Raw genomic sequence first — 22753 nt, forward strand, 5'->3', positions numbered from 1 at the left:
TTATCATACTAGCTTTCTACAAATGGACGGAAATTAATTATTGTTAAAAGCCTTTCCTGTAAACCACACAAGCACTAACAAACTTGAAAAAGAAAAGCGGTTAAGAAAATAAGGAATGATTTTTATATAGCTGTTTTTTGTAAAATAGCTCCAAATAATTCAATGAAGGTAAAAGATTGCATCTTTAAAAGGTGCTCATGACATCTTACATCGGTAACTATATCTATAGGATAACAAAAGGTAGTGGAATATTTTCCCCGGGCTTGTGTGCTCATGCCTTTATATCATCGCCCACTCTGTGTGGAATGGAAGAAACCCTTCGACAATAGCAGATTACGTCTTCTGGACTAGTAATTGTCTAGACCAGTTTTTCAGTACATCCCTCCAGTCTTTGGATCACTGAGTGATCTGTCTGCACCTGCCTTCCTGTGCAATTCTAGGTAATGTAGACCTGAGGCTGTGCCTTTAGGATGAGTTACGCAAATAGTTCTTATCCAAAAAGAACATACATCTCAATATACATAAGCCAGCCCTGTTGTTTCTTATGATCACAAAGCAAAAGCTGTACTATTTTCCCACTCCCACTTTCCCATTAGACTGAGTAATTTTTGTGCACTTAACTGCTAAAAACACAATGGTCAAAAAATTATTTTGGCCAGCAGTCACCACCCTCAAAATTGTATTTATTTATTTTTATTCTTTTTTATTGTTAATCAGTGCACCCCCCTGACTGATATCTTTTTCAGAAGCAGTGGCTGCCAGGTTCAATGATGCTATGTTTCACTGAAGCACTAGAAATGTGTCTTTAAGGCTACGTTCCCATGATTTTCTGCACGAATTGGCTAAATTAGGTTACGTGTTTTTCATTGCGTTTCTTTAGTGTTTTTTTCCGGCTGCGGTATGTGTTGTTCTTTTTTGATATGTTATTGTCACGCACAGTGTGGGAAAGACTAAGTGCAACACGAAGGGATGAGGGGAAGGAAGCCCAAACACTAGGGAAAGGGGGAGTGGAGACCTCTAGGCAAATCTAATAACACCCTGCCTACCCTACCGTCCCAATATTGGTTCCACACCAATCGCCGAGCAGGAAACCTAAGCCCTATATATCCCTAGAGCTCGGCCCTAGATAGAGAGGGGGGGTGAGCACTGGTCAGTCCCCACTATAAACTAAAAACAACAAGGAAGACAAACAAAAGGAGGGAAACTTAGCTTGAGCAGACACCAGATGGATAACACCAAATGTCCTCCAAGGGCACCAGAGAGGAAGCTAGCCGACTGCTATAGCTCCAAGCCTTCACAAGGGAAAATGAGAATATCACCAGCGACTCCCTGAAGTAGACTGAGAGTTTATAAACACTCAGACCAGGGTGTGTCAATCAGAGCAGGAGGGAGGTTGCCGCTGGTTCCAAAATTCAGAAGGATTAAGAAGGCTTCTGCAATGCCAAATGCAGTTACCTTCCGCAGCCAGATGCAGAGCGACTTTCTGGTACATCTGACACACCCATGACAGTTATTTTTAACTGCTTTAGGAAATCACATTCACTTTGCTGGAACTACTGTATAAGGCACTAAAAGATATAGACCCCCTTCAAAGACCTTTTTTACTTTTTGAAATTGAATTTCAATAAAATATTAAATCATTTAGCTTCACAGTACATGGCTCGCTGCAGAATTAGAGGTTTTCCCATTTATAACTTTTTAAAGCTTATTGGCCTGTTTTTGTTTAATATAAGAGTTTTATTTATCGATGCCCAATCTGCGATGCTACCTCTGGTGATTGTTTACAGATTGCAGCGATGATATCATGACTGCACCACATGTGACCACTGCAGCCAATCACTGGGCTTAGTGGCTCATGCCATCTACATTGGCTGAGCACAGTCATTGGCTGCTGAAGTCGCATTCTCTGTAGTCGTAACATCACTTTTTCAGCATGTCAACAAAGAGTGGAAGGTGTGGCTGGTGCATTGACCAAAATAAGGCGATCTTTGCGATTTTCAATTTTTTTTTTTTTACTCTGATATTTCATACTGGTTAAACAATTCTATATTTTGATTGATAGATCAGACTTTCACTGGTGCGGTGCTACGAAATGTCTCTCTCTCTCACGCTTGATCTACAGTATATACTGCATACTGCAGTATTTCAGTTTACAGTACAAACCATAATCTTCTATCAGTGTTGAGGCTTATTCACACATCCGTATTTGGTCAATATTTTGCATCAGTGTTTGAATACCAAAACCAGGTGTGGAACTTTTAGAGAAAAACTATAATTGAAAGATTGACACCTGTTCTGTGTTTTGGAGACCCTTCTGGTTTTGGCATACAAATAATGATGAGATCCAAAACTACTGATGTGTGCATAAAGCCTTACAAAGTATAGTACAAATAGCAATATCCTTTCAGTGATTGTCAGTGATGTTTAAGGGGTTAACAGCAGTGATATGACCTAGTTCCGGTCACTGCTGTTAGAGGCAGCTGCTGGCTGTGTAACACAGCTGGCATCTGCCTCGCATAGAGCGGGCTCAGCTTCTGAGACTACGCCATACGCCAGTCTCAAGACATAATAGTACGTAGTTACAGATTAAGGAGGCTATTCCGGCCGATTTGCAGTTTACAACTTTTTGAAAAGCTTGGTGACAACACCTGTGAGTGTTGTAATGGAGAGCCATATTAATGGTTAGGTCTTGTCCAGACGTCACAGAGTCACATAAGTGTTCTATCCAGCTTTTCATGGTAATAACACATATCATTGTAGTCCATGGGGCCATTCACACGTTCAGTTTTTTTTGCGGACCGTGTGTCCAAAAAAATCTTGGATAATGTAGAACATGGTACTTCTGGACTGTAGGATCCTAACCCATAAAGATGTAGATATGAAAATTTGCCACTTGGCTTCTCCATTCCTCACCGCAGATACTCCACAGCGCGACCTTCAACCAAGTGGTTTTCTCATGGGCAGTCTGTGAACTAATGACGGTATGGTTATTGGACCGAAACGTTTTCTCATTCTGGATTGCATTTTGCAAAATAAAATGATTTCTTTTTAACTACAATTGAGTGTCAGGTTTTCATATCTACAAAAAAATCATGGAGACAAGTCGGTCACAGATCAATGTTACCAATTCCAGTCTGTGGCTCGTGAAAATCACTGATGGCATCCATGTGCAGTCCATAATTACCAATGTAATGGATATGAGAAGCTTTGTCCTTTATTTATCTTGACTATATGTGAAAATCACTGATGAAACACTGATGGTAAAAACTGCCCGGACCCAAAGGCCCGATGACGCTCGGACCCAAAGGCCCGATGACGCTCGGACCCAAAGCCCCGATGACGCTCGTATGGGTTTTTGCTTATGGACATCTGAATGAGGCCTTTCTCAACACTCAGAGCACACTGAATCTAATTTAGTAGCTTTTTCCCTTTTTTGTTCAGGGTGTTTTTTGCCTTTCTGTCGGTGCACAGAATGTATATATAAGGAAGATAATGTTTCTTCCCAGTGCCTCCTAAATTTATATTCAGTGCCTCTGGAATTCATAGGTTACCAGCAGACACCGGCGGCGTACAAAGTCTCCGTGGGTCTGTGCGTCTGCTTACTTGGTGCCGGCTCGGATAATGGATCCTGGAAAATAACATCTTGGATAATGGATTATGCTGCCTATATTTAGAAGAGGACATTTTGTGCTAAATGTTATGGTGTGCTTCAGTACTGAAAGTACCAAAATTACAGTCATTGCCTATACGTTGTCATAGCAACAAGTAAAAATTGAATTTATTTTTTTTTAGCATTATAATTCACATGGTAGCAATGTGTCAAAATTTGAGTGAGATGTATATTTTTCATCAGTATGATGTCTGTGACGATCATTGGATAAACTGCAGATATGCTGGATTGTATTTGGAATGAGGAGGACTATCGCAAGGAACACTTAAGCATTAACTCAAAATTGACTAAAATCACTTCATTTTATGTCAATATCGGCACAAAAGTAGAAGCAATATATCAACTTCATGTGGTGCTGAGATTGATGCCATCACTTTCTGTCATATAAGACTGATATATAGTGGCATGTAAAAGTTTGGGCACCCCTGGTCAAAATTGCTGTTATTGTGAGATGATCTCTAAAAGGCCTAAAATTAAAGATGACACATTTCCTTTGTATTTTAGGCAAAAAAAAAATATTTTCATCTATTACATTTTACAAATCACGAAAAGGAAAATGGGCCAATGCAAAAGTTTGGGCATCCTGCATGGTTAGTACCTAGTAACATCTCCTTCTGAAAGTATCACAGCTTGTAAATGCTTTGTGTAGCCAGACAAGAGTCTTTCAATTCTTGTTTGAGGGATTTTCATCCATTCTTCCTTCCTAATTTTGTGAGATTCCAGGGTCGTCTTGCATGCACTGCTATCTTGAGGTCTAGCCACAGATTTTCAATGATGTTCAGATCAGGAACTGTGAGGGCCATTGTAAAACCTTCAGCTTGCGCCTTTTGGGGTAGTGTATTGTGGATTTTGTTGTGTGTTTAGGATAATTATCCATTTGTAAAAGTCATCTTCTTGTCAACTTCAGCTTTTTTTTTACAGATGGTGTTATATTTGCATCAAGAATTTGTTGAAGTTTCACTGAATCCATTCTTCCCTCTGAAATGTTCCCCTTGCCATTGGCTGCAACACAACCCCAAAGCATGATTGATCCACCCCCATGCTTAATGGTTGGCAAGATGTTCTTTTCATGAAATTCTGTTCTCCTTTTTCACCACACATACCTTTTATCATTGTTGCGAAAGAGTTCTATTTTAACCCCATCGGTCCACAGGACTTGTTGCCAAAATGCATCAGTCTTGTTTAGATGTTCTTCTAAGTCTGAATTTTATGGTGAGGAAGCAGAATAGGTTTTCTTCTGATGACTCTTCCTTGAAGGCCATATTTGTGTACCACAACTCCAGAATCTGCTAAATCTTTTCGAAGGTCTTTTGCAGTCAATCAGGGGTTCTGATTTGCCTCTCTAGCAATCCTACGAGCAGCTCTCACTGAAATTTTGATTGTTCTTCTACACCTTATTTTGACCTCCACTCTTTCTGATAACTACCATTTCTTAATTACATTTCGAACTGAGGAAAGGGCAACTTGAAAACGCTTTCCTGTCTTCTTATAGCCTTCTCCTACTTTGTGGGCCTCCACCATTTTCATTTTCAGAGTGCTAGGCAGCTGCTTAGAAGAACTCATGGCAGCTGTTTTTTGGCATAAGGTTTGAGGATGCTGGGTTTTTATAAAGCTGGGAAATTTGCATCATTTTGCCTTTCCTAATGATGATGGTGAACAAGCCATAACCCTAACAGGCTAATTAAGGTCGGAAACCTTGGTCACAGTTATCTGAGCACACAAATCTCCAAGAGTGCCCAAACTTGTGCATCGGCCCATTTTCCTTTTTGTAATTTTTCAAATGTAAAAGATGACCATCTATTTTTTTTTTTTGCCTAAAATACAAAGAAATTGTGTCATCTTTAACTTTAGGCCTTTTAGAGATCATTTCATTTCATCTTCACAATAACAGTAATTTTGACCAGGGGTGCCCAAACTTTTACATGCCACTGTAATTGTTCTGCAAAGAAAACTCAGCACCTCCTGACTCCTGCAGCCTTGATTGTAATGATTTCCTCTCTCCCCAGGTTCATGAACCACAGAGCCCCAGCAAACAGCCGCTATAAGCCGACCTGCTACGAACATGCTGCCAACTGCTACACACATGCAGTAAGTGGACATTGTCATTAAATTTATGGGAATCCTGTAGTAAATGTAGAGCTGGACAATATACATCACATAATTTCCTAATCTGTCCCATGATACATCTTAGAAAATTATATTTCCACCTAAAAAATATAAAGAAATTGCTTTGACTTATCTTCTTGATCTACACACCTAATTCTCCAGCTCCTCAGTTTGCTGGATCTTCACATTTTGCCTCCGTTCGTATGACCATCATAGTTGGTCACCTAGTTTAAGGCCCATGCTGGAAAGAACCTAATGTACCACAGCTTGTGGTTGCTTTATTTCACCATATTTGATCGTTTTACCATAGTTCACACAGCACTTCCTTGAGGTGATGTAGACATTTAGGGCTTATTCCCACGTCAGTGTTTTGCATCGTTTGTATGTCAAAACCAGGAGTGGAACTGACAGAGAAAAACTATAATTGAAAGCTTGACACCTGTTCCGTGTTTTGGAGGCACTCCTGGTGTTGGCATACAAATACTGATGAAATAACGGTCAGAAATACTGACGTCTTGATAAGGCCTTAGGTAGCTGTCTTAAGGTTGATGATTTTCTTTAGGAGCCTTTTTCCACACATTATTCCTGTTAATTGGTGTTCGGGAGTCCTTCTGGTACTACAGTGGGTGCTAGAAAATTTATTCATCCCACAAGCAAGGATTATATAATTGAGTAGCGTTTTACTACTTTCTTCAGGAGTTACATGACCTCTATTGGTGGTTGTTCAGGAAAATAAAATAAGTATTTTCAGTCACCTTGTAAAAGGGAAGAGTACTAAACGCTTTCTATGCTTTATTGCTGCAGATGTGGCACGGGGCCAGCCCGGACCTGGAAGGAAATAATAAACTTGCTTGTTTAGATCTTAGTTCTTGTGTGTCCTCTTCACCAGAAGGTTTCCCAAGCATTTCTGTGTGAAGGGTGATGGCATGGTTCAGTGAATGCCTGACTTTTCAACTTAAAGACACGATACATTTTGAGAGAGATCTCAATCCATGTATCCTATAATTTCATGGTGGTATGATTTCGCCAAATGCCGTAGTTCTCCCCTCTATATACAGTGCTGGCCAAAAGTATTGGCACCCCTGCAATTCTGTCAGATAATACTCAGTTTCTTCCTGAAAATGATTGCAATCACAAATTCTTTGGTATTATTCTCTTCATTTAATTTGTCTTTAATGAAAAAAACACAAAAAGAATTGTCCTAAAGCCAAATTGGATATAATTCCACACCAAACCTAAAAAAGGGGGTGGACAAAAGTATTGTCACCCTTTGAAAAATCATGTGATGATTCTCTAATTCGTGTAATTAACAGCACCTGTAACTTACCTGTGGCACCTAACAGGTGTTGGCAATAACTAAATCACACTTGCAGCCAGTTAACATGGATTAAAGTTGACTCAACCTCTGTCCTGTGTCCTTGTGTGTACCACATTGAGCATGGAGAAAAGAAAGAAGACCAAAGAACTGTCTGAGGACTTGAGAAACCAAATTGTGAGGAAGCATGAGCAATCTCAAGGCTACAAGTCCATCTCCAAAGATCTGAATGTTCCTGTGTCTTCTGTGCGCAGTGTCATCAAGAAGTTTAAAGCCCATGGCACTGTGACTAACCTCCCTAAATGTGGACGGAAAAGAAAAATTGATGAGAGATTTCAATGCAAGATTGTGCGGATGGTGGATAAAGAACCTCGACTAACATCCAAACAAGTTCAAGCAAACCTGCAGTCCGAGGGTACAACAGTGTCAACCCGTACTATCCGTCGGCGTCTGAATGAAAAGGGACTGTATGGTAGGATACCCAGGAAGACCCCACTTCTTACCCCGAGACATAAAAAAGCCAGGCTGGAGTTTGCCAAAACTTACCTGAGAAAGCCTAAAACGTTTTGGAAGAATGTTCTCTGGTCAGATGAGACAAAAGTAGAGCTTTTTGGGAAAAAGCATCAACATAGAGTGTACAGGAAAAAAAAAGAGGCATTCAAAAAGAAGAACACGGTCCCTACAGTCAAACATAGCGGAGGTTCCCTGATGTTTTGGGGTTGCTTTGCTGCCCTTGGCACTGGACTGCTTGACCGTGTGCATGACATTATGAAGTCTGAAGACTACCAACAAATTTTGCAGCATAATGTAGGGCCCAGTGTGAGAAAGATGGGTCTCCCTCAGAGGTCTTGGGTCTTCCAGCAGGACAATGACCCAAAACACACTTCCAAAAGCACTATAAAATGGTTTTAGAGAAAGCACTGGAGACTTCTAAGGTGGCCAGCAATGAGTCCAGACCTGAATCCCATAGAACACCTGTGGAGAGATCTCAAAATGGCAGTTTGGAGAAGGCACCCTTCAAATATCAGGGACCTGGAGCAGTTTGCCAAAGAAGAATGGTCTACAATTCCAGCAGAGCATTGTAAGAAACTCATTGATGGTTACCGGAAGCGGTTGTTCGCAGTTATTTAGGCTAAAGGTTGTGCAACCAAGTATTAGGCTGAGGGTGCCAATACTTTTGTCTGGCCCATTTTTGGAGTTTTGTGTGAAATGATCAATGATTTGATTTTTGCTTCATTCTCTTTTGTGTTTTTTCCTTGCAATCTAATTAAATGAAGATAATAATACCAAAGAATTTGTGATTGCAATCATTTTCAGGAAGAAACTGAGTATTATCTGACAGAATTGCAGGGGTGCCAATACTTTTGGCCAGCACTGTATGTGCATTGTGGAGTCCTTGCTATACAAGCGCCGCCAATCAGCAGCCGGAGGGCGAGCCTGCCTTTCATGAGAGGACTCACCATGACTCAAGGCCCCTATACACATGAGTTCACATTGTTCATCTGACAGCAGAGACCCCCATGTCGGTCAAGCACTCTTCTGTTTTCTGAGAGAGCCACTGCAAGACCCGTCTGAGTGACTTATCTCCCCTCTGAACAAAATTGTCGTCAGTTGATATTCTAATGGCTGGAACCTTCTCTCCCCTGACCATCTGTCAGGGAAAAGTCAGCAGGCTCCCCTACACATTACATGGTTGGCCAAAATCAGTAGGTTCAGCTTTTATCTAACGTGTAGGTGAGCCTTAAAGGCGACTTGTCTTCAGGTCAAAAGTGGCCACATTTTGCTCGTATTTAATTTCTGCTGCTCCCATAAGCATACCATTTTGTTTTTCTTTTCTATTTTTTATTAACTGCTCATTTCTATGGTCTTTACCAAGTGGGTGTGACTCACAGGATTCTCTGGTGTGTGTCTTTAGGCTGCTCTGCATAATTACCCTGTGAGCAACGTCCCCTTGGTAAAAAAAAAAAAAATAGCACTAAATAAAATGGCCCATATCTCTGGAACCATGTGGCAGATTAAAAAAGAGCAGAAAGAATAAAATAAGAGAAAAATCTGGTCACTCTGGTGACAGGTCCATTTTAAGTACTGCCACAAATAATGTGTGACTTCATCTAATCTAGTGCATGACTACTAGTAAGTGAGAGTTCTGGAATCCGCATGACCATCACTACATGGAGGTAAGGCTGTGTTCACATGTTCAGGATTTTCTGCAGATTTGCAGTGGGGATTCTACAGCAGTTTAGAGTACAAGTGAATGGGTACAACTAAATCGGAGTTGTCCATTTGGCCCCTGATCCTGTTACCCGAGGTCTGGGGCTGGTGATGGGAGCCTCCTTTTCCAGTCACCAGCTTGGTGTTGAACATTTATTCTATGATTTCTTGTCTGAAAATATCTCTAAATACTGTAAAGGGTTGCAAATTCTGCCTTTCCCACCACTTTTATACTTTGTTGTTGTGCTTCAAACAGATTAAAAACAGGGTCATAAATCTTTAGTATGGTCACACCACAGCCAACAGGAACATTTAGTAATTGCATCGAGCATTTCAAGTCCTCGCTCTTACTGCTAAAAGTTTCCTTCTCCCTGTAAATAATTAAACAAGACTTGCACGCATCATTTAGTTCATATCTTGTAAGCGCTCCATAATTAGGATACAAGCTCATTTGCTGGCCATATACAACATTTCAGTATGCGAACGGAAAATTCCAGAGTTACATAGATGACTCCCCCACCTTCCCTGTAAGTCATCAGTGATGATAGGATGGAGAAAACAGGTGTCACTAAGCAATACCAATTTATGGTTACAAATTGCGCCAACCTATGGGGGTTCTTGGCACAAAATGTCCTGCACCTTCAAACAACTATGTGTGATAGACAGTGGAACATTGGATCCTAAAACCAGAACTATACCCGATGAAGTTTCCTATATGCATTCACCTATAAGATTTTGAAGCCCTGGTCACAAAGTTGTACCGCCAGTGATGTAGGGCAAGGAAAGTTGTGCAATAACCTAGTTGAGTCGATTCTCTCGAGCAACAATGTCTTCCAAATGATACAGTGCCCTGTAAGCTTCTTGTCAGTGGCTGATTCGCCAATGAATGTGACTGATCTTTTAGTAGAGAAACTGGATTGTAAACAACAAGAGGACCTGTCACTTGCTAAAAAAAATTGGGTAAAATACTTTGTAAAAATACCAGAGCTCCCCTGATTCTGCCGCTCTTTATCATTTTGCGCTGCATCGCTTAATTGCAGAGATATTCACATTTGTCTCTTCTGGAGTGCACTATGTAAAAGCTCTGCTTGTAATGCAACTGAGAGTTTCTTCAGAGTCTTTTCTGGGGGCGTGTGCTTTCACCCCTCCCTTCCAGACACTGCCAATCACAGCTCAGCAGCGTCTAAGACTGCTGGATTACTAGATAAGCTGTGATTGGCAGTGTCTGGGAGGGAGGGGTGAAAGCCCACGCCCCGAGAAAAGACTCTGAAGAAACGCCCTGTTGCACTACATGAAGAGATTTCACATGATGCACTCCAGAAGAGATAAATGTGAATATCTCTGCAATGGAGGGACGCAGCGCACAATGGTAAAGAGCGTCAGAATCAGGGGAGCTTATGGATTTTTACAAGACCTTTAACCCAGTTTTTTGGATCAAGTGACAGGCCCTCTTTATCAGTTAAGAAACTGCATCACCATTGATCTTTTCCTCTAAAAATAGACTTTCTAATGAGCCTGTACACTGGTCTGTGCGCACACTCAGGCAGAGATTCAGCGTTTTATGCCTTCTGAGCAACAAACTAGAGTAGCTTTTTGAGTAGATCATGACCAATGACTTTGTTGCAAAGCGTGGACTAACTGAAGAAGAAGAGAATCCATCAGGTATTGTAATTTCCCATGAGAAATAGAAAAAAAGAAGGCTTGACTGACCGATAAAGTAACATCTGCCCTCGTGAAGCCAGAGTGACTCATCTATCGATTGAATAAAGAGGTGGATGTGTCTGCTCATCCTCTCTGTCACTTATCAGGCCGCGCAAGTCACAGTCATGCATTGTAATCCTAAATATAATGATTCAGATGACGTCAACGTGTAGCCCCTTATCCCCCAATCAAATGAACGTGGTTCTAGATCTGAGTCCTGCTGTAATGATGAGAAAACTGTATCAAATGGCCAATCTATGAACCACATGCTAATATTACCTTATCCCTTTTCCAGATTACTTTCGGGAATGTTCATCTTTGCGTATTTTTTTTTACTTATAAAATGCATGAAAACGAACAAGTAAAGCAATACTTAATATTTTCTAATAGTTTAGAATTATGGCTTTTCTTCTATTGTAAGTTTGTTTTGTTTTTTTATGTGATTTTAAGATGTTTTGAGACAGTAGAATAATTGGTTAGGATGGTAGTGAAGTTGTATCTACTGGAGATGGTTTACAGGGTAAATGCAGGGAGGTAATATTTCCCTGCAGGTTATTATTGGAATGATTCGGCCGCGAAAAGAATAAGCTGCAATTAAAAAATTATATTAGAAAATTACTTTTTATGAAATTCATTATCTAAAGTACTTGCAAAGTTGAAGGTTTATCTGTAGTCTTGAGCCACTGCCAAGGCTACAGGCGGAGAACTAAAGCCTATAGATTTGACTAAGCTGAGAATTAAATTGTCACGTTTGACCATTGCAAAAAATGCTGAGCATCAGAAGAAATATAATTTTCAAGCATCAGCCTTTACCAATGCAAACAGATGAAAGATCTGTTCTTATCTGATGTGACAGCCAGAGGTTCATGAAGAGGACATGTGCAGTAGACAGAGCCAGACATCCAGATAGAGGATAACGCATTGAGACGCATTTATTTGTTCTACCCACCCAGCAAACAGCCAACATTTGGACCAAAGATGACAACTGAGCTTTTAGGGTAGGTGCACACTTGACGGAAAAGGATGAATACTACCAGGACGGAGGCCAGACAGTGAGCACTATCTTCATAATAGACAACAGCAGTACTAAAAGAATTATCAATTTATGATCTTTTGCAGAAACCCTGCTGCTATCACCAGTAAGCAAGCAATTTCCTAATAATTCACAATGATAGTTAATGATGCAGTGGAAAGCCGCTGGGAGTTTTGGAAGAGGCTTTGTAAACAGCTGTGACTTGGACAAACACAACTTAGGACCTCAGCCCAAGAAGAGATTCAAACCGAAAATGATTACACAATGTTCCTCCAGCTGGGAATCTAAGTGATCAGTGGTAAACAGAGGAAACTTGTCCACTGGTTTTCAGTTTCCTGCAGTGCCCCCGCAGGAGAAATAAGATAGTATATGAATTCAATTCCTTGTCTGTGTAATCTCCAGGTGATCTGGGTACTTCAGAGAGAAGTACACTTTCTTTATTGCTGTTCTCTACTCTTGTTTTATTCATTGAGGTCCAAAATGAGTGCCACTAATAAGATATTTCCTCATGGATTTTCGAAACCAGTCAATTCATCAAGCAGTTTTCTAGCATAAAACTGCCAATTTTTCATAATTGCACCAAAAAACTTCAACTTTTGGGGTTTATACACCAGTCCTGGTTGACTCCGCCAACTTTTTAAAAAGATGGCAGGGCTTATCTATGATGGGGCGTTCCCAAGTGTGGCAGACTAATTCTTCATTATTTGCACCAAAAAAGTGATGTAATTTACGACAGAACTGTACTTCAGTCTCCGACTGGTATAACATTTCTTGCTGTGCTGCACACCAAAGATGTGACAAATTTATTAGAGGGGTTCTACATTTTAATCAATAGATCTTGGAATAATATATAAGTTCCACAATTGTATGTGTTTAAAAAAAAAAAAAAAAAAAAAAAAGGTGTCCTGTTCTGTGGTTATCTGATAAATGTGACCCTGCTGTGTACAGTGTAATGGCTGTGTTCGACCATGCAGAGATGCTCCAGTTTATGGTTGGCACATTGCACATCTCCTGACCTGGGTGGAGCATATGTCATTTATGATAAGTATAGAGATGAAACAGCATGGGCTCACAACTGCTACTTTCTAAGGTAAAACATTTCCCTCCCTGAGGTAACACATGATTGTTTCTGCACATTTCCAACCCTCAAAGCTAATCATAAATTAGTGAGGAAGGAACTCCAGCATCCTCTGAACTTATGTCACCAACTTGATTTATGATGTGCTCACAGGACTGGTGACTCTACAGAAACACTTCTGTGATAAAACAGACATGGAAATGTGTTACCTCAGAAAACAGCAGCTTTGAGGCCCTGCTGTTTTTACCTGTATACTCCCTTATTAGTAATTTATGCTTCCTCCTGACCAGGAGCTGTGGTATGTGACGACCATGAACTGGAGCAGCTCTACATGGTGAGACACAGCCATTACACAGTACATAGCAGGGACACATTTATGAGATTTTCTCAGCACAGGAACATTTTTTTTAAAACACATCCAATTGTGGAACATATTATTATTCCAAGATATATTGTTTAATAATGTACTTTGTCTGTGGGAAAACCCCATTAAGAGGCGCATGCCCCTTTAAGAGGTATATATATATATATATATATACATACATACATACATACACACACACACACACACACACACACACACACACACACACACACACACACACACACTATATATATGTATATGTGTGTGTCCCTTTTTAGAAGCAGTAGCACATGAGATGTTTTTTGTTTGCTGTTGAGTAAAACCGTATGTGAGTCAAGTAGACAATAAACAATAACTCCGATTTACCTAATGGAATGTAAACTGCTGATGAGTAACTTCATCTCTTCATTTATCACATGGGTTGGGCAGTGGGTTTATTTGAATCCAAGCGGATCAATGTACACATAAAAGGACCCGTCAGCTATCATGACATGTTGGTAAATACGTCGGCATTTCCCAAAGTTTTTAAAAATTCTAGCTTCCTGTCTCCGAACTTGGCAATGTGCTGTTCCTCTGTTATTCCTTCTGGAAATGTATATAACAAATTGGCAATTGAACGTTCTGCCAGGGGCGGACATATCATTGGTGCAACCTGTGCAGCCGCACAGGGGCCCAAGAGGTCAGGGACACATTTTGACCTCCAAAACAAGTGATATTGTGCATTATAATGAGTTATGGACTGCAAAGGGCCCACAAATTGCTCTTGCACAGGGGCCATCTTCAGTGCGTTCTGCCTATAGACTCTGACACTGTCCGCACTGATTGAACAACTTATGAATGAGAACTTCCCGCTGATAAAGCTAACACCCAGTTTTCAATATATTCATGCATTTCCAGTAGATATGACAAGGGGCTGGAATAAGCCAGTTGTAAGCATTATTTCATAAGAAATATAAACACAGAAATGTCAAGAGAACTGGCATGTCCTCTTTAAAGGGAATCTGTCACCCCCTGTGAGATATCAGACCTCTACAATGGGCATACAGTTGATAGAAAAGTAAATCTATACTTACCTGTATGGCCCATAGTAGAGGTTTAATTGCAGAGAAATGTGTTTTTATCAACTTGTTTTTTTTTTTTGAGTCACTGTCACTTCCTGGCGCCTGCGCAATAGAACCCTGCAGCGCAGTGCACAGACAGACGAGGCCGGGAGGAAACGAAGTGTGCTCTATGTGAGCGGTGCTTTGTGCATGCCCAGGAATTGAGGGAGACCAGTGCACGTCATAGGGCCCTGTGACGTACAGGGGAGGGGGGAATATGGTAAATAACACATAGGCGGGGATAACTAAAAAGGTAGACCGGGATTTTGTGGTGTCCGTGGGACACTAAGCCTGTGCAAAACCGAGTTGATAAAAACACATTTCTCTGCAATCAAACCTCTACCATGGGCCATAAAGGTAAGTATAGATTTACTTTTCTATAACCTGTATGCCCATAGTAGAGGTCTGATATCTCCCAGGGGATGACAGATTCCCTTTAAAGTAGGTGCTAATTTTGCTGGTCATAAAAAAAACAGTGAATTGCTTAACTGCAGGGCCGTATTTGGCGTTCATGCTGCCCTAGTCAATTTAAGTGGTCACATCCCCTACTGGTAAGTCGGACTAAAAGTGCCCATACTCTTTAGATAGTAGTTAAATCCCCCATACAGATTAGACTAAAGGCCCCGTCACACTAAGCGATGCAGCAGCGATCCCGACAACGATATGACCTGTCAGGGATCGTTGCTGCGTCGCTAATACATCGCTGTTGAGCTGTCAAACAGGCAGGCTCACCAGCGATCAGGGGAGCAGCGATATCGTGGAAAGAATCGTTCCACGATGTCCTGCTCCCGGTTACCAGCCTGCTGCTGAAGCAGGAGCAGGCTCGTAACCATGATAAACATCGGGTTACTAAGTGCGCGTGTGCCCCTAGTAACCCGCTGTTTACCATGGATACCACTCTGCTACCGTGCGCGGGAGGTTACCGTTCACCTTAGCAGAGTCGTATCCATGATAAACATCGGGTTACTAGGGGTATACGTGCACTTAGTAACCCGATGTTTATCATGGATACGACTCTGCTAAGGTGAGCGGTAACCTCCCGCGCACCGTAGCAGAGTGGTATCCATGGTAAACAGCGGGTTACTAAGTGCGCGCGTGCCCCTAGTAACCGGATGTTTACCATGGATACCAGCCTGATCGTTGGTTCCGCTCGTCACACACAGCGATGTGTGCCGGCCAGCAGGAGGCCAACGACCAAAAAATGGTCCAGGACACTTTCCAGCGATCAGCGACCTCACAGCAGGGGCCTGATCGTTGCAAAGTGTCACACATAGCGACATCGCTGGTGAGGTCGCTGTTGCGTCACCAAAACCTTGACTCAGCAGCGATCTCGCTAGCGATATCTCTATGTGAGACGGGGGCTTTAGGTGGACTGAACCTGTCGAATATCAACAAGTTCAGCTTGACAGTCTAATGTGTATAGAGTCCCCTGACACACGATGTCAGGGAAGATAAGGATCTGGTATGTCCAATTTCAGACTTGAGACTACCACCGCAGCTCTCTTATAGGGAGCTCTGATGGCTGAACAATCGCCTGAATTATTGGCCGTTCAATTGTTTGACAGACAGCAATGTAATGTGTGTAGGGTCTTTAGTCAATCACTTGTTTGGCTGCCATATATGGCCTTGTTCAAACCGCTGTATTTTCAATCTTTGTGTTGTACATGTGTGCATGTGGAGATTACTACATCTATTTGCTACAGGATCAGAACCACCATCAGTACATGAATACAGCACCAGAATCATCCTCAGTGCATGAATACATAACTCCCACACTGTCACTTATGGTACATGGCCTCCACACCGTCCCCACATTATATACTATGACTGCCACATCTTCTTCCCTTATGAATTATACCCACCACATCATCCTCCTTTTGAACTATGGCTTCCACACTGTCTCCACTACATATCTTCACACTGGCCACTTTTGCTAGCCCCTCTCCACACTAGGCTTACCCCCTTATGTCACTCCACACTGCCCCCTCTACAAACTGTGCACTCTTTTTACACTGTTTCCTCACACATGCTAACCCTTCCCCATACTGTGCCCCCCTTCAGTGTCCCTCTCCATACTGAGCCCCCTTATTAAACTCTGACCCTCACGCTACCCCCTCTTTGTACTGTGCAGTCACACTATTCCTTACTCTGTATGCTGAACACTCCCACCCCCATTTATAGTAAAATTCCTTTGTATCTCCGGCTCCATGGAGTGCTTATCTTCTTCAGTCTCCCCCATCTTTGTCACCTCTGTAGCACTTCAATGGCATCAGCAGCATGATAAAGTGACCTCATCACGCTGCAGTGACATCAACAGTGTGACCACGATGCTGCACGTCTGGGTAGGGAGCTCATTGTTGCTCCTCTGAAACCCGGAAGCACAGATGGACTTGCATCTTCATTTGTATTTGTGTCTTAAAGATGTTAATATAAATTAATGCAATCCCCTCCTCTCTGCAAGGACGCAAGGTTTGTTATTAGATCTGGCTGAGGAGAGGGGTGATTCATTTTTTTTTTCTTTCACGCTGGCGCCGCAACTTGCCACCATAGGCATCGGACCTTCTGGGCCCAGTGGCAAATACAGCTGTGTACACTGTATTCTGGACTATATTTTGATTTGAAGTCAAACAACACGGACCTCTTATAACTACTAATAAAAGAGATATTGGCCACGAATAACGATGGGTAATTTGCTTTTAACATTTGTTAATCTCTTGGTAATATTCACGGAGAACATTTCTAATACTTATGGTAGCATTTATATGTTTCCATACCCCAGAAATTAAAATCTATACAGTAAGATTCATGTGTGCAGGACCCACAAGGAACAAGTGGATGGATGTTGCATTGTTATATATGTCACATCTCCGCATTTGTCTGACCTTTGAAGATCAACATTACTGACACAAAATCTAGTAGGGTGAGCAGTATCTGGCGATAGTCTTATCTCAGCTGACAAACCTTTTTCTTTGCCACTTTCCTAGAATCCACTGGTTGAGTCACTTCTGTTCCAGCATTGTTTGTACTGAGACTCAAGGGGAATGTGACCTGATAAGTATTTTGATAATGCTATCACATTCCCAAAGATTAATTATGATAAATAGGAATATACGGTACTTGGGGGAGGGAGGTATGTTAAAGGGAATCTGTCAGCAGTTTATCTGAGCGCAGCATAATATAAGGCAATAGAGCCTGATTCCAGCGATGTGTCACTTACTAAGCTGCGTGTTGTAGTTTCCATTCAATTAATGTTTTACCAACAGGAGATTACCATTACATGAATAGGTCACACTAGTCAGGCTAATCTGTGTAGCCCCGCCCCCACCACTGATTGGCAGCTTGCTGACATTGGCAGCTTGCTGTGTGCACTGTGCAATCAGAGGTGTGGGCGGGGTTATACACAGCACACAAGTCTTGGCTCTGCTACATCTACAGCTGAAAAAACAGGGATTTTATCAAAACTGCACTAAGCAGTCCAGTAAGTGATACATCCCTGGAATCAGGATTCCTTGTCCAATATAATGCTGCTCTCATTTTACATAGCAAAAAAACCTCCCGACGGATTCCCTTTAAGAAGCTGAATTTGGCCAATTCCATGCAATTTACCAAAGATGAAGCAAAACTGCACCCATTAAACGTATTAAAGGGGTTATATAAAATTGAAAAAAAAAAGATTGCTTTCCTATTCCAGAAATCCTCCAACTCTTTCCTGTTAATGGTGTCTGACAGCTCAGTCTCTTCACTACCCTAGATCAATGTTTTCAAGCAAGCAAGACTCTTACTGTCATTAAGCTCTATTTCCATAAAAGTTGGAAATCTTTGCAAATATAATGTATAATATCATGACTTTTCTAACCTCGTATCTTAATAAAGTATGTATACACAATGAAAGTCTGTTTTCTCATAGGTGATAAAACCCTTATGCCTCGTCTGTGCATGATCCGTTACAAATATCTATATTTTACAGTTCCTCATCGTCCCATCTATTGTGGGAAGTGCTTTATTACACCGCATGTCAGATGATCGTTGGGAAAAGATAACGGCATGGATTTATGGAATGGGCTTGTGTGCCCTTTTTATAGTTTCCACTGTGTTTCACATAGTCACCTGGAAGAAAAGTCATCTTAGGTATGTAACGCTATGTGATGAGTCCATTATTGTTACCCTAAAGGTTAAAGAGAGCCTATCAGAAACTTCTACTATACTAAACCATATATATATGACCCTTTTAAAAGATAAGCAAGTTGATCCCTTTATTACCCTAAAGCGACTGTAAATAGTGCTTTTTTTGGTTATACGTTACATGAGTCATTGGGGCTTCACTGACTGATGGAGAACAAATATGAAGAAATTGACCATAGTGGCAGATTAGGTCACAGAACAGCCCAGTTCTTGTATTTGCATTTCTTTTTATGATCTACTTCTATTGTTTGTCCTTGGTTGATTACTTCTTCTAGACCAGGGATGTCAAACTAAAAACACAAAGGGCCAAAATGAAAAACTTTGACAAAGTTACGGGCCAACCAGTGTACAGTATAACGGGCCCCACAAAGTCTTCTTTACAGAATAATGGGCCACACATAGTCCTCCGTACAGTATAATGGGCCCCACATAGTCCTCCATACAGTATAATGGGCCCCACATAGTCCTCCATACAGTATAATGGGCCCCACATAGTCCTCCATACAGTATAATGGGCCCCACATAGTCCTCCATACAGTATAATGGGCCCCACATAGTCCTCCATACAGTATAATGGGCCCCACATAGGGGGGGTGCTTCTGGTGTCGTAGACCAAATAAAATCACCCTGTGGGCCAGATTTTACCCACGGACCAGAGTTTGACATGTGTGTACTGGAATATATATCTGTAAATGGTGGAGTGTCATCTTCATTAATGATGCATAGCATACAGCCTGTCATTTTTCCACCGCTCTTGTAAGCTGGCATACCATAATGGAGCTCACCACATTTTTTTTTTCTTTCCCTTTTGACTTTGTGAATGAGCTCACTGGAGCGTTGTCACCAAGCAGCAGAACAATTGGCCACTTTCCCTAATATATTGCATTATTTATGTGACAGCAGATCATTTACAGAACTGTCTAGATGAGCTTTCTTTTCTTCTTTCCAGAGCTGTAGAGCACTGTTTCCACATGTGTGACAGAATGGTCATCTACTTTTTCATTGCGGCATCCTATGCTCCATGGTGGGTATTAGAATTCCAATTAGCGGGCGTTAATGCTGAGAGTGTCACCTGCATGGCGTATTCAGGAATGTTATCCTTCTTGTATTAATCCCCTTGAAATTTGAATGGACATTTTTCCTAACCACTTTTTTAAGCACAATGCTATTACAAGCTACCGTGGTGAAAACACTTTTACAATGTTTTAATGGTATTGTACTATAGAGCAAAAAAAGCTGAGCAGATTGATACAGTGAGTAGGGAAAGGATTCAGACCCCTTTTAAATTTTTCACTCTTTGTTTCATTGCAGCCATTTGGTAAATTCTAAAAAGTTCATTTTTTTTCTCATTAAAGTACCCTCTGCACCCCATCTTGACTGAAAATTTTTTTTGCAAATTTATTAAAAAAGAAAAACTGAAATATCACATGGTCATAAGTATTCAGACCCTTTGCTCAGACACTCGTATTTAAGTCACATGCTGCCCATTTCCTTGTGATCCTGAGATGGTTCTACTCCTTCATTGCAGTCCAGCTGTGTTTAATTAAACTGATAGGACTTGATTTGGAAAGGCACACACCTGTCTATATAAGACCTCACAGTGCATGTCAGACCAAATGAGAATCATGAGCTCAAAGGAACTGCCCAAGGAGCTCAGAGACAGAATTGTGGCAAGGCACAGATCTGGCCAAGGTTACAAAAGAATTTCTGCATTACTCAAGGTTCCTAAGAGCACAGTGGCCTCCATTATCCTTAAATGGAAGACGTTTGGGACCACCAGAAGTCTTCATAGACCTGGCTGTCCAGCCAAACTGAGCAATTGTGGGAGAAGAGCCTTGGTGAGAGAGGTAAAGAAGAATCCCAAGATCACTGTGGCTGAGCTCCAGAGATGCAGGAGGGAGATGGGAGAAAGTTCCACAAAGTCAACTATCATTGCAGCCCTCCACCATTCGGGCTTTTATGGCAGAGTGGCCCGACGGAAGACTCTCCTCAGTGCAAGACATATGAAAGCCTGCATAGTTTGCTCAAAAACACATGAAGGACTCCCAGACTATGAGAAATAAGATTCTCTGCTCTGATGAGACCAAGATAACACTTAGAATTATCACGAAAAAGTTCTATGTGTGTAGAAAACCAGGCACTGCTCATCACCTGCCCAATACAATCCCAACAATGAAACATGGTGGTGGCAGCATCATGCTATGGGGGTGTTTTTCAGCTGCAGGGACTGGACGACTGGTTGCAATTGAAGGAAACATGAATGTGGCCAAGTACAGAGATATCCTGGATGAAAATCTCTTCCAGAATGCTCTGGACCTCAATTAGCCAAAGGTTCACCTTCCAACAAGACAATTACCCTAATCCCACAGCTAAAATAACAAAGGAGTGGCTTCTGAACAACTCTGTGACCATTCTTAACTGGCCCAGCCAGAGTCCTGACCTAAACCCAATTGAGCATCTCTGGAGAGACCTGAAAATGGCTGTCCACCAACGTTCACCGTCCAACTTGACGGAACTGGAGAGGATCTGCAAGGAAGAATGGCAGAGGATCCCCATATCCAGGTGTGAAAAACTTGTTGCATCATTCCCAAGAAGACTCATGGCTGTACTAGCTCAAAAGGGTGCTTCTACTCAATACTGAGCAAAGAGTCTGAATACTTATGACCATGTGATATTTCAGTTTTTCTTTTTTAATAAGTTTGCAAAAATTTCTACATTTTTGTTTTTCAGTCAAGATGGGGTGCAGAGTGTACTTTAATGAGAAAAAAATGAACTTTTTAAAATTTACCAAATGGCTGCAATGAAACAAAGAGTGAAAAATTTAAAGGAGTCTGAATACTTTCCGTACCCACTATATATAGTTTTGTGGGAATAGATTGAGTATTACTTGTAATATATCCCTTTAGGCTAAGTTCCCACAATGCTACCGTATTTTTCGGACCATAAGACGCACCTAGGTTTTAAAGGAGGAAAATAGGAAAAAAAATTTTAAGCAAAAAATGTGGTCATGATGCCCTGTTATGGGGGAGGGGGTCTGCTGCTGACACTGGTATTGGGGTAATGTCCCCCAATTCTGTTAATATCCTCCATCCTGGTATGTATGGCCCCTCCATCCTGGTATACCTGACCCCCATCCCCATCCTAGTATGCATGGCACCCCTTTGAGCCCCCATCCTGGTATGCATGGCACCCCTTGAGCCCCCATCCTGGTATGCATGGCACCCCTTGGAGCCCCCCATCCTGGTATGCATGGCACCCCTTGGAGCCCCCCATCCTGGTATGCATGGCACCCCTTGGAGCCCCCCATCCTGGTATGCATGGCACCCCTTGGAGCCCCCCATCCTGGTATGCATGGCACCCCTTGGAGCCCCCCATCCTGGTATGCATGGCACCCCTTGGAGGCCCTCCATCCTGGTATGCATGGCAACCCTTGGAGGCCCTCCATCCTGGTATGCATGGCACCCCTTGGAGGCCCTCCATCCTGGTATGCATGGCACCCCTTGGAGGCCCTCCATCCTGGTATGCATGGCACCCCCGGGAGGCCCTCCATCCTGGTATGCATGGCACCCCTTGGAGGCCCTCCATCCTGGTATGCATGGCACCCCTTGGAGGCCCTCCATCCTGGTATGCATGGTACCCCTTGGAGGCCCTCCATCCTGGTATGCATGGCACCCCTTGAGGCCCTCCATCCTGGTATGCATGGCACCCCTTGAGGCCCTCCATCCTGGTATGCATGGCATCCGTTGAGCCCCCATCACGCTGCCTACAAAAAAAATAAACAATCGTACTCTCCTCCTCTCTCCTCTAGCGCTCTCCCGCTCTGATGCCGACACTCTCACTGTGTGAGCCGCGCATGGCATCCCTGTCATGCGCCTTCACACAGTGTGAGACGCTGTGCTGGAATAGTCACTGCTCCCCACGCCGGGACTCTGTGCGTGGGAAGCAGTGACCATTCAGTTTGTTCAGTAGCCGGCACACTGTACCGCAGCGTGG

The 22753-nt window shown here is 42.2% G+C and overlaps 1 protein-coding gene across 3 annotated transcripts in view; it reads left to right on the forward strand.

The window, feature by feature from the left end:
• MMD (monocyte to macrophage differentiation associated) overlaps positions 1–22753 on the forward strand; it is a 57853-nt gene that overhangs the window by 20743 nt on the left and 14357 nt on the right. For all 3 annotated transcript variants that reach the window (XM_073684137.1, XM_073684139.1, XM_073684138.1), the window contains exons 2-4: positions 5677–5758; positions 18546–18706; positions 19710–19784. In XM_073684137.1, coding sequence (XP_073540238.1) covers positions 5677–5758; positions 18546–18706; positions 19710–19784 — 318 coding nt within the window. The remainder of the gene's footprint in view (positions 1–5676; positions 5759–18545; positions 18707–19709; positions 19785–22753) is intronic.

Source organism: Phyllobates terribilis, unplaced genomic scaffold, assembly GCF_046119375.1.
Source record: "Phyllobates terribilis strain yellow unplaced genomic scaffold, ASM4611937v1 Scaffold_5__5_contigs__length_657084704, whole genome shotgun sequence".
NCBI lineage: Eukaryota > Metazoa > Chordata > Amphibia > Anura > Dendrobatidae > Phyllobates > Phyllobates terribilis.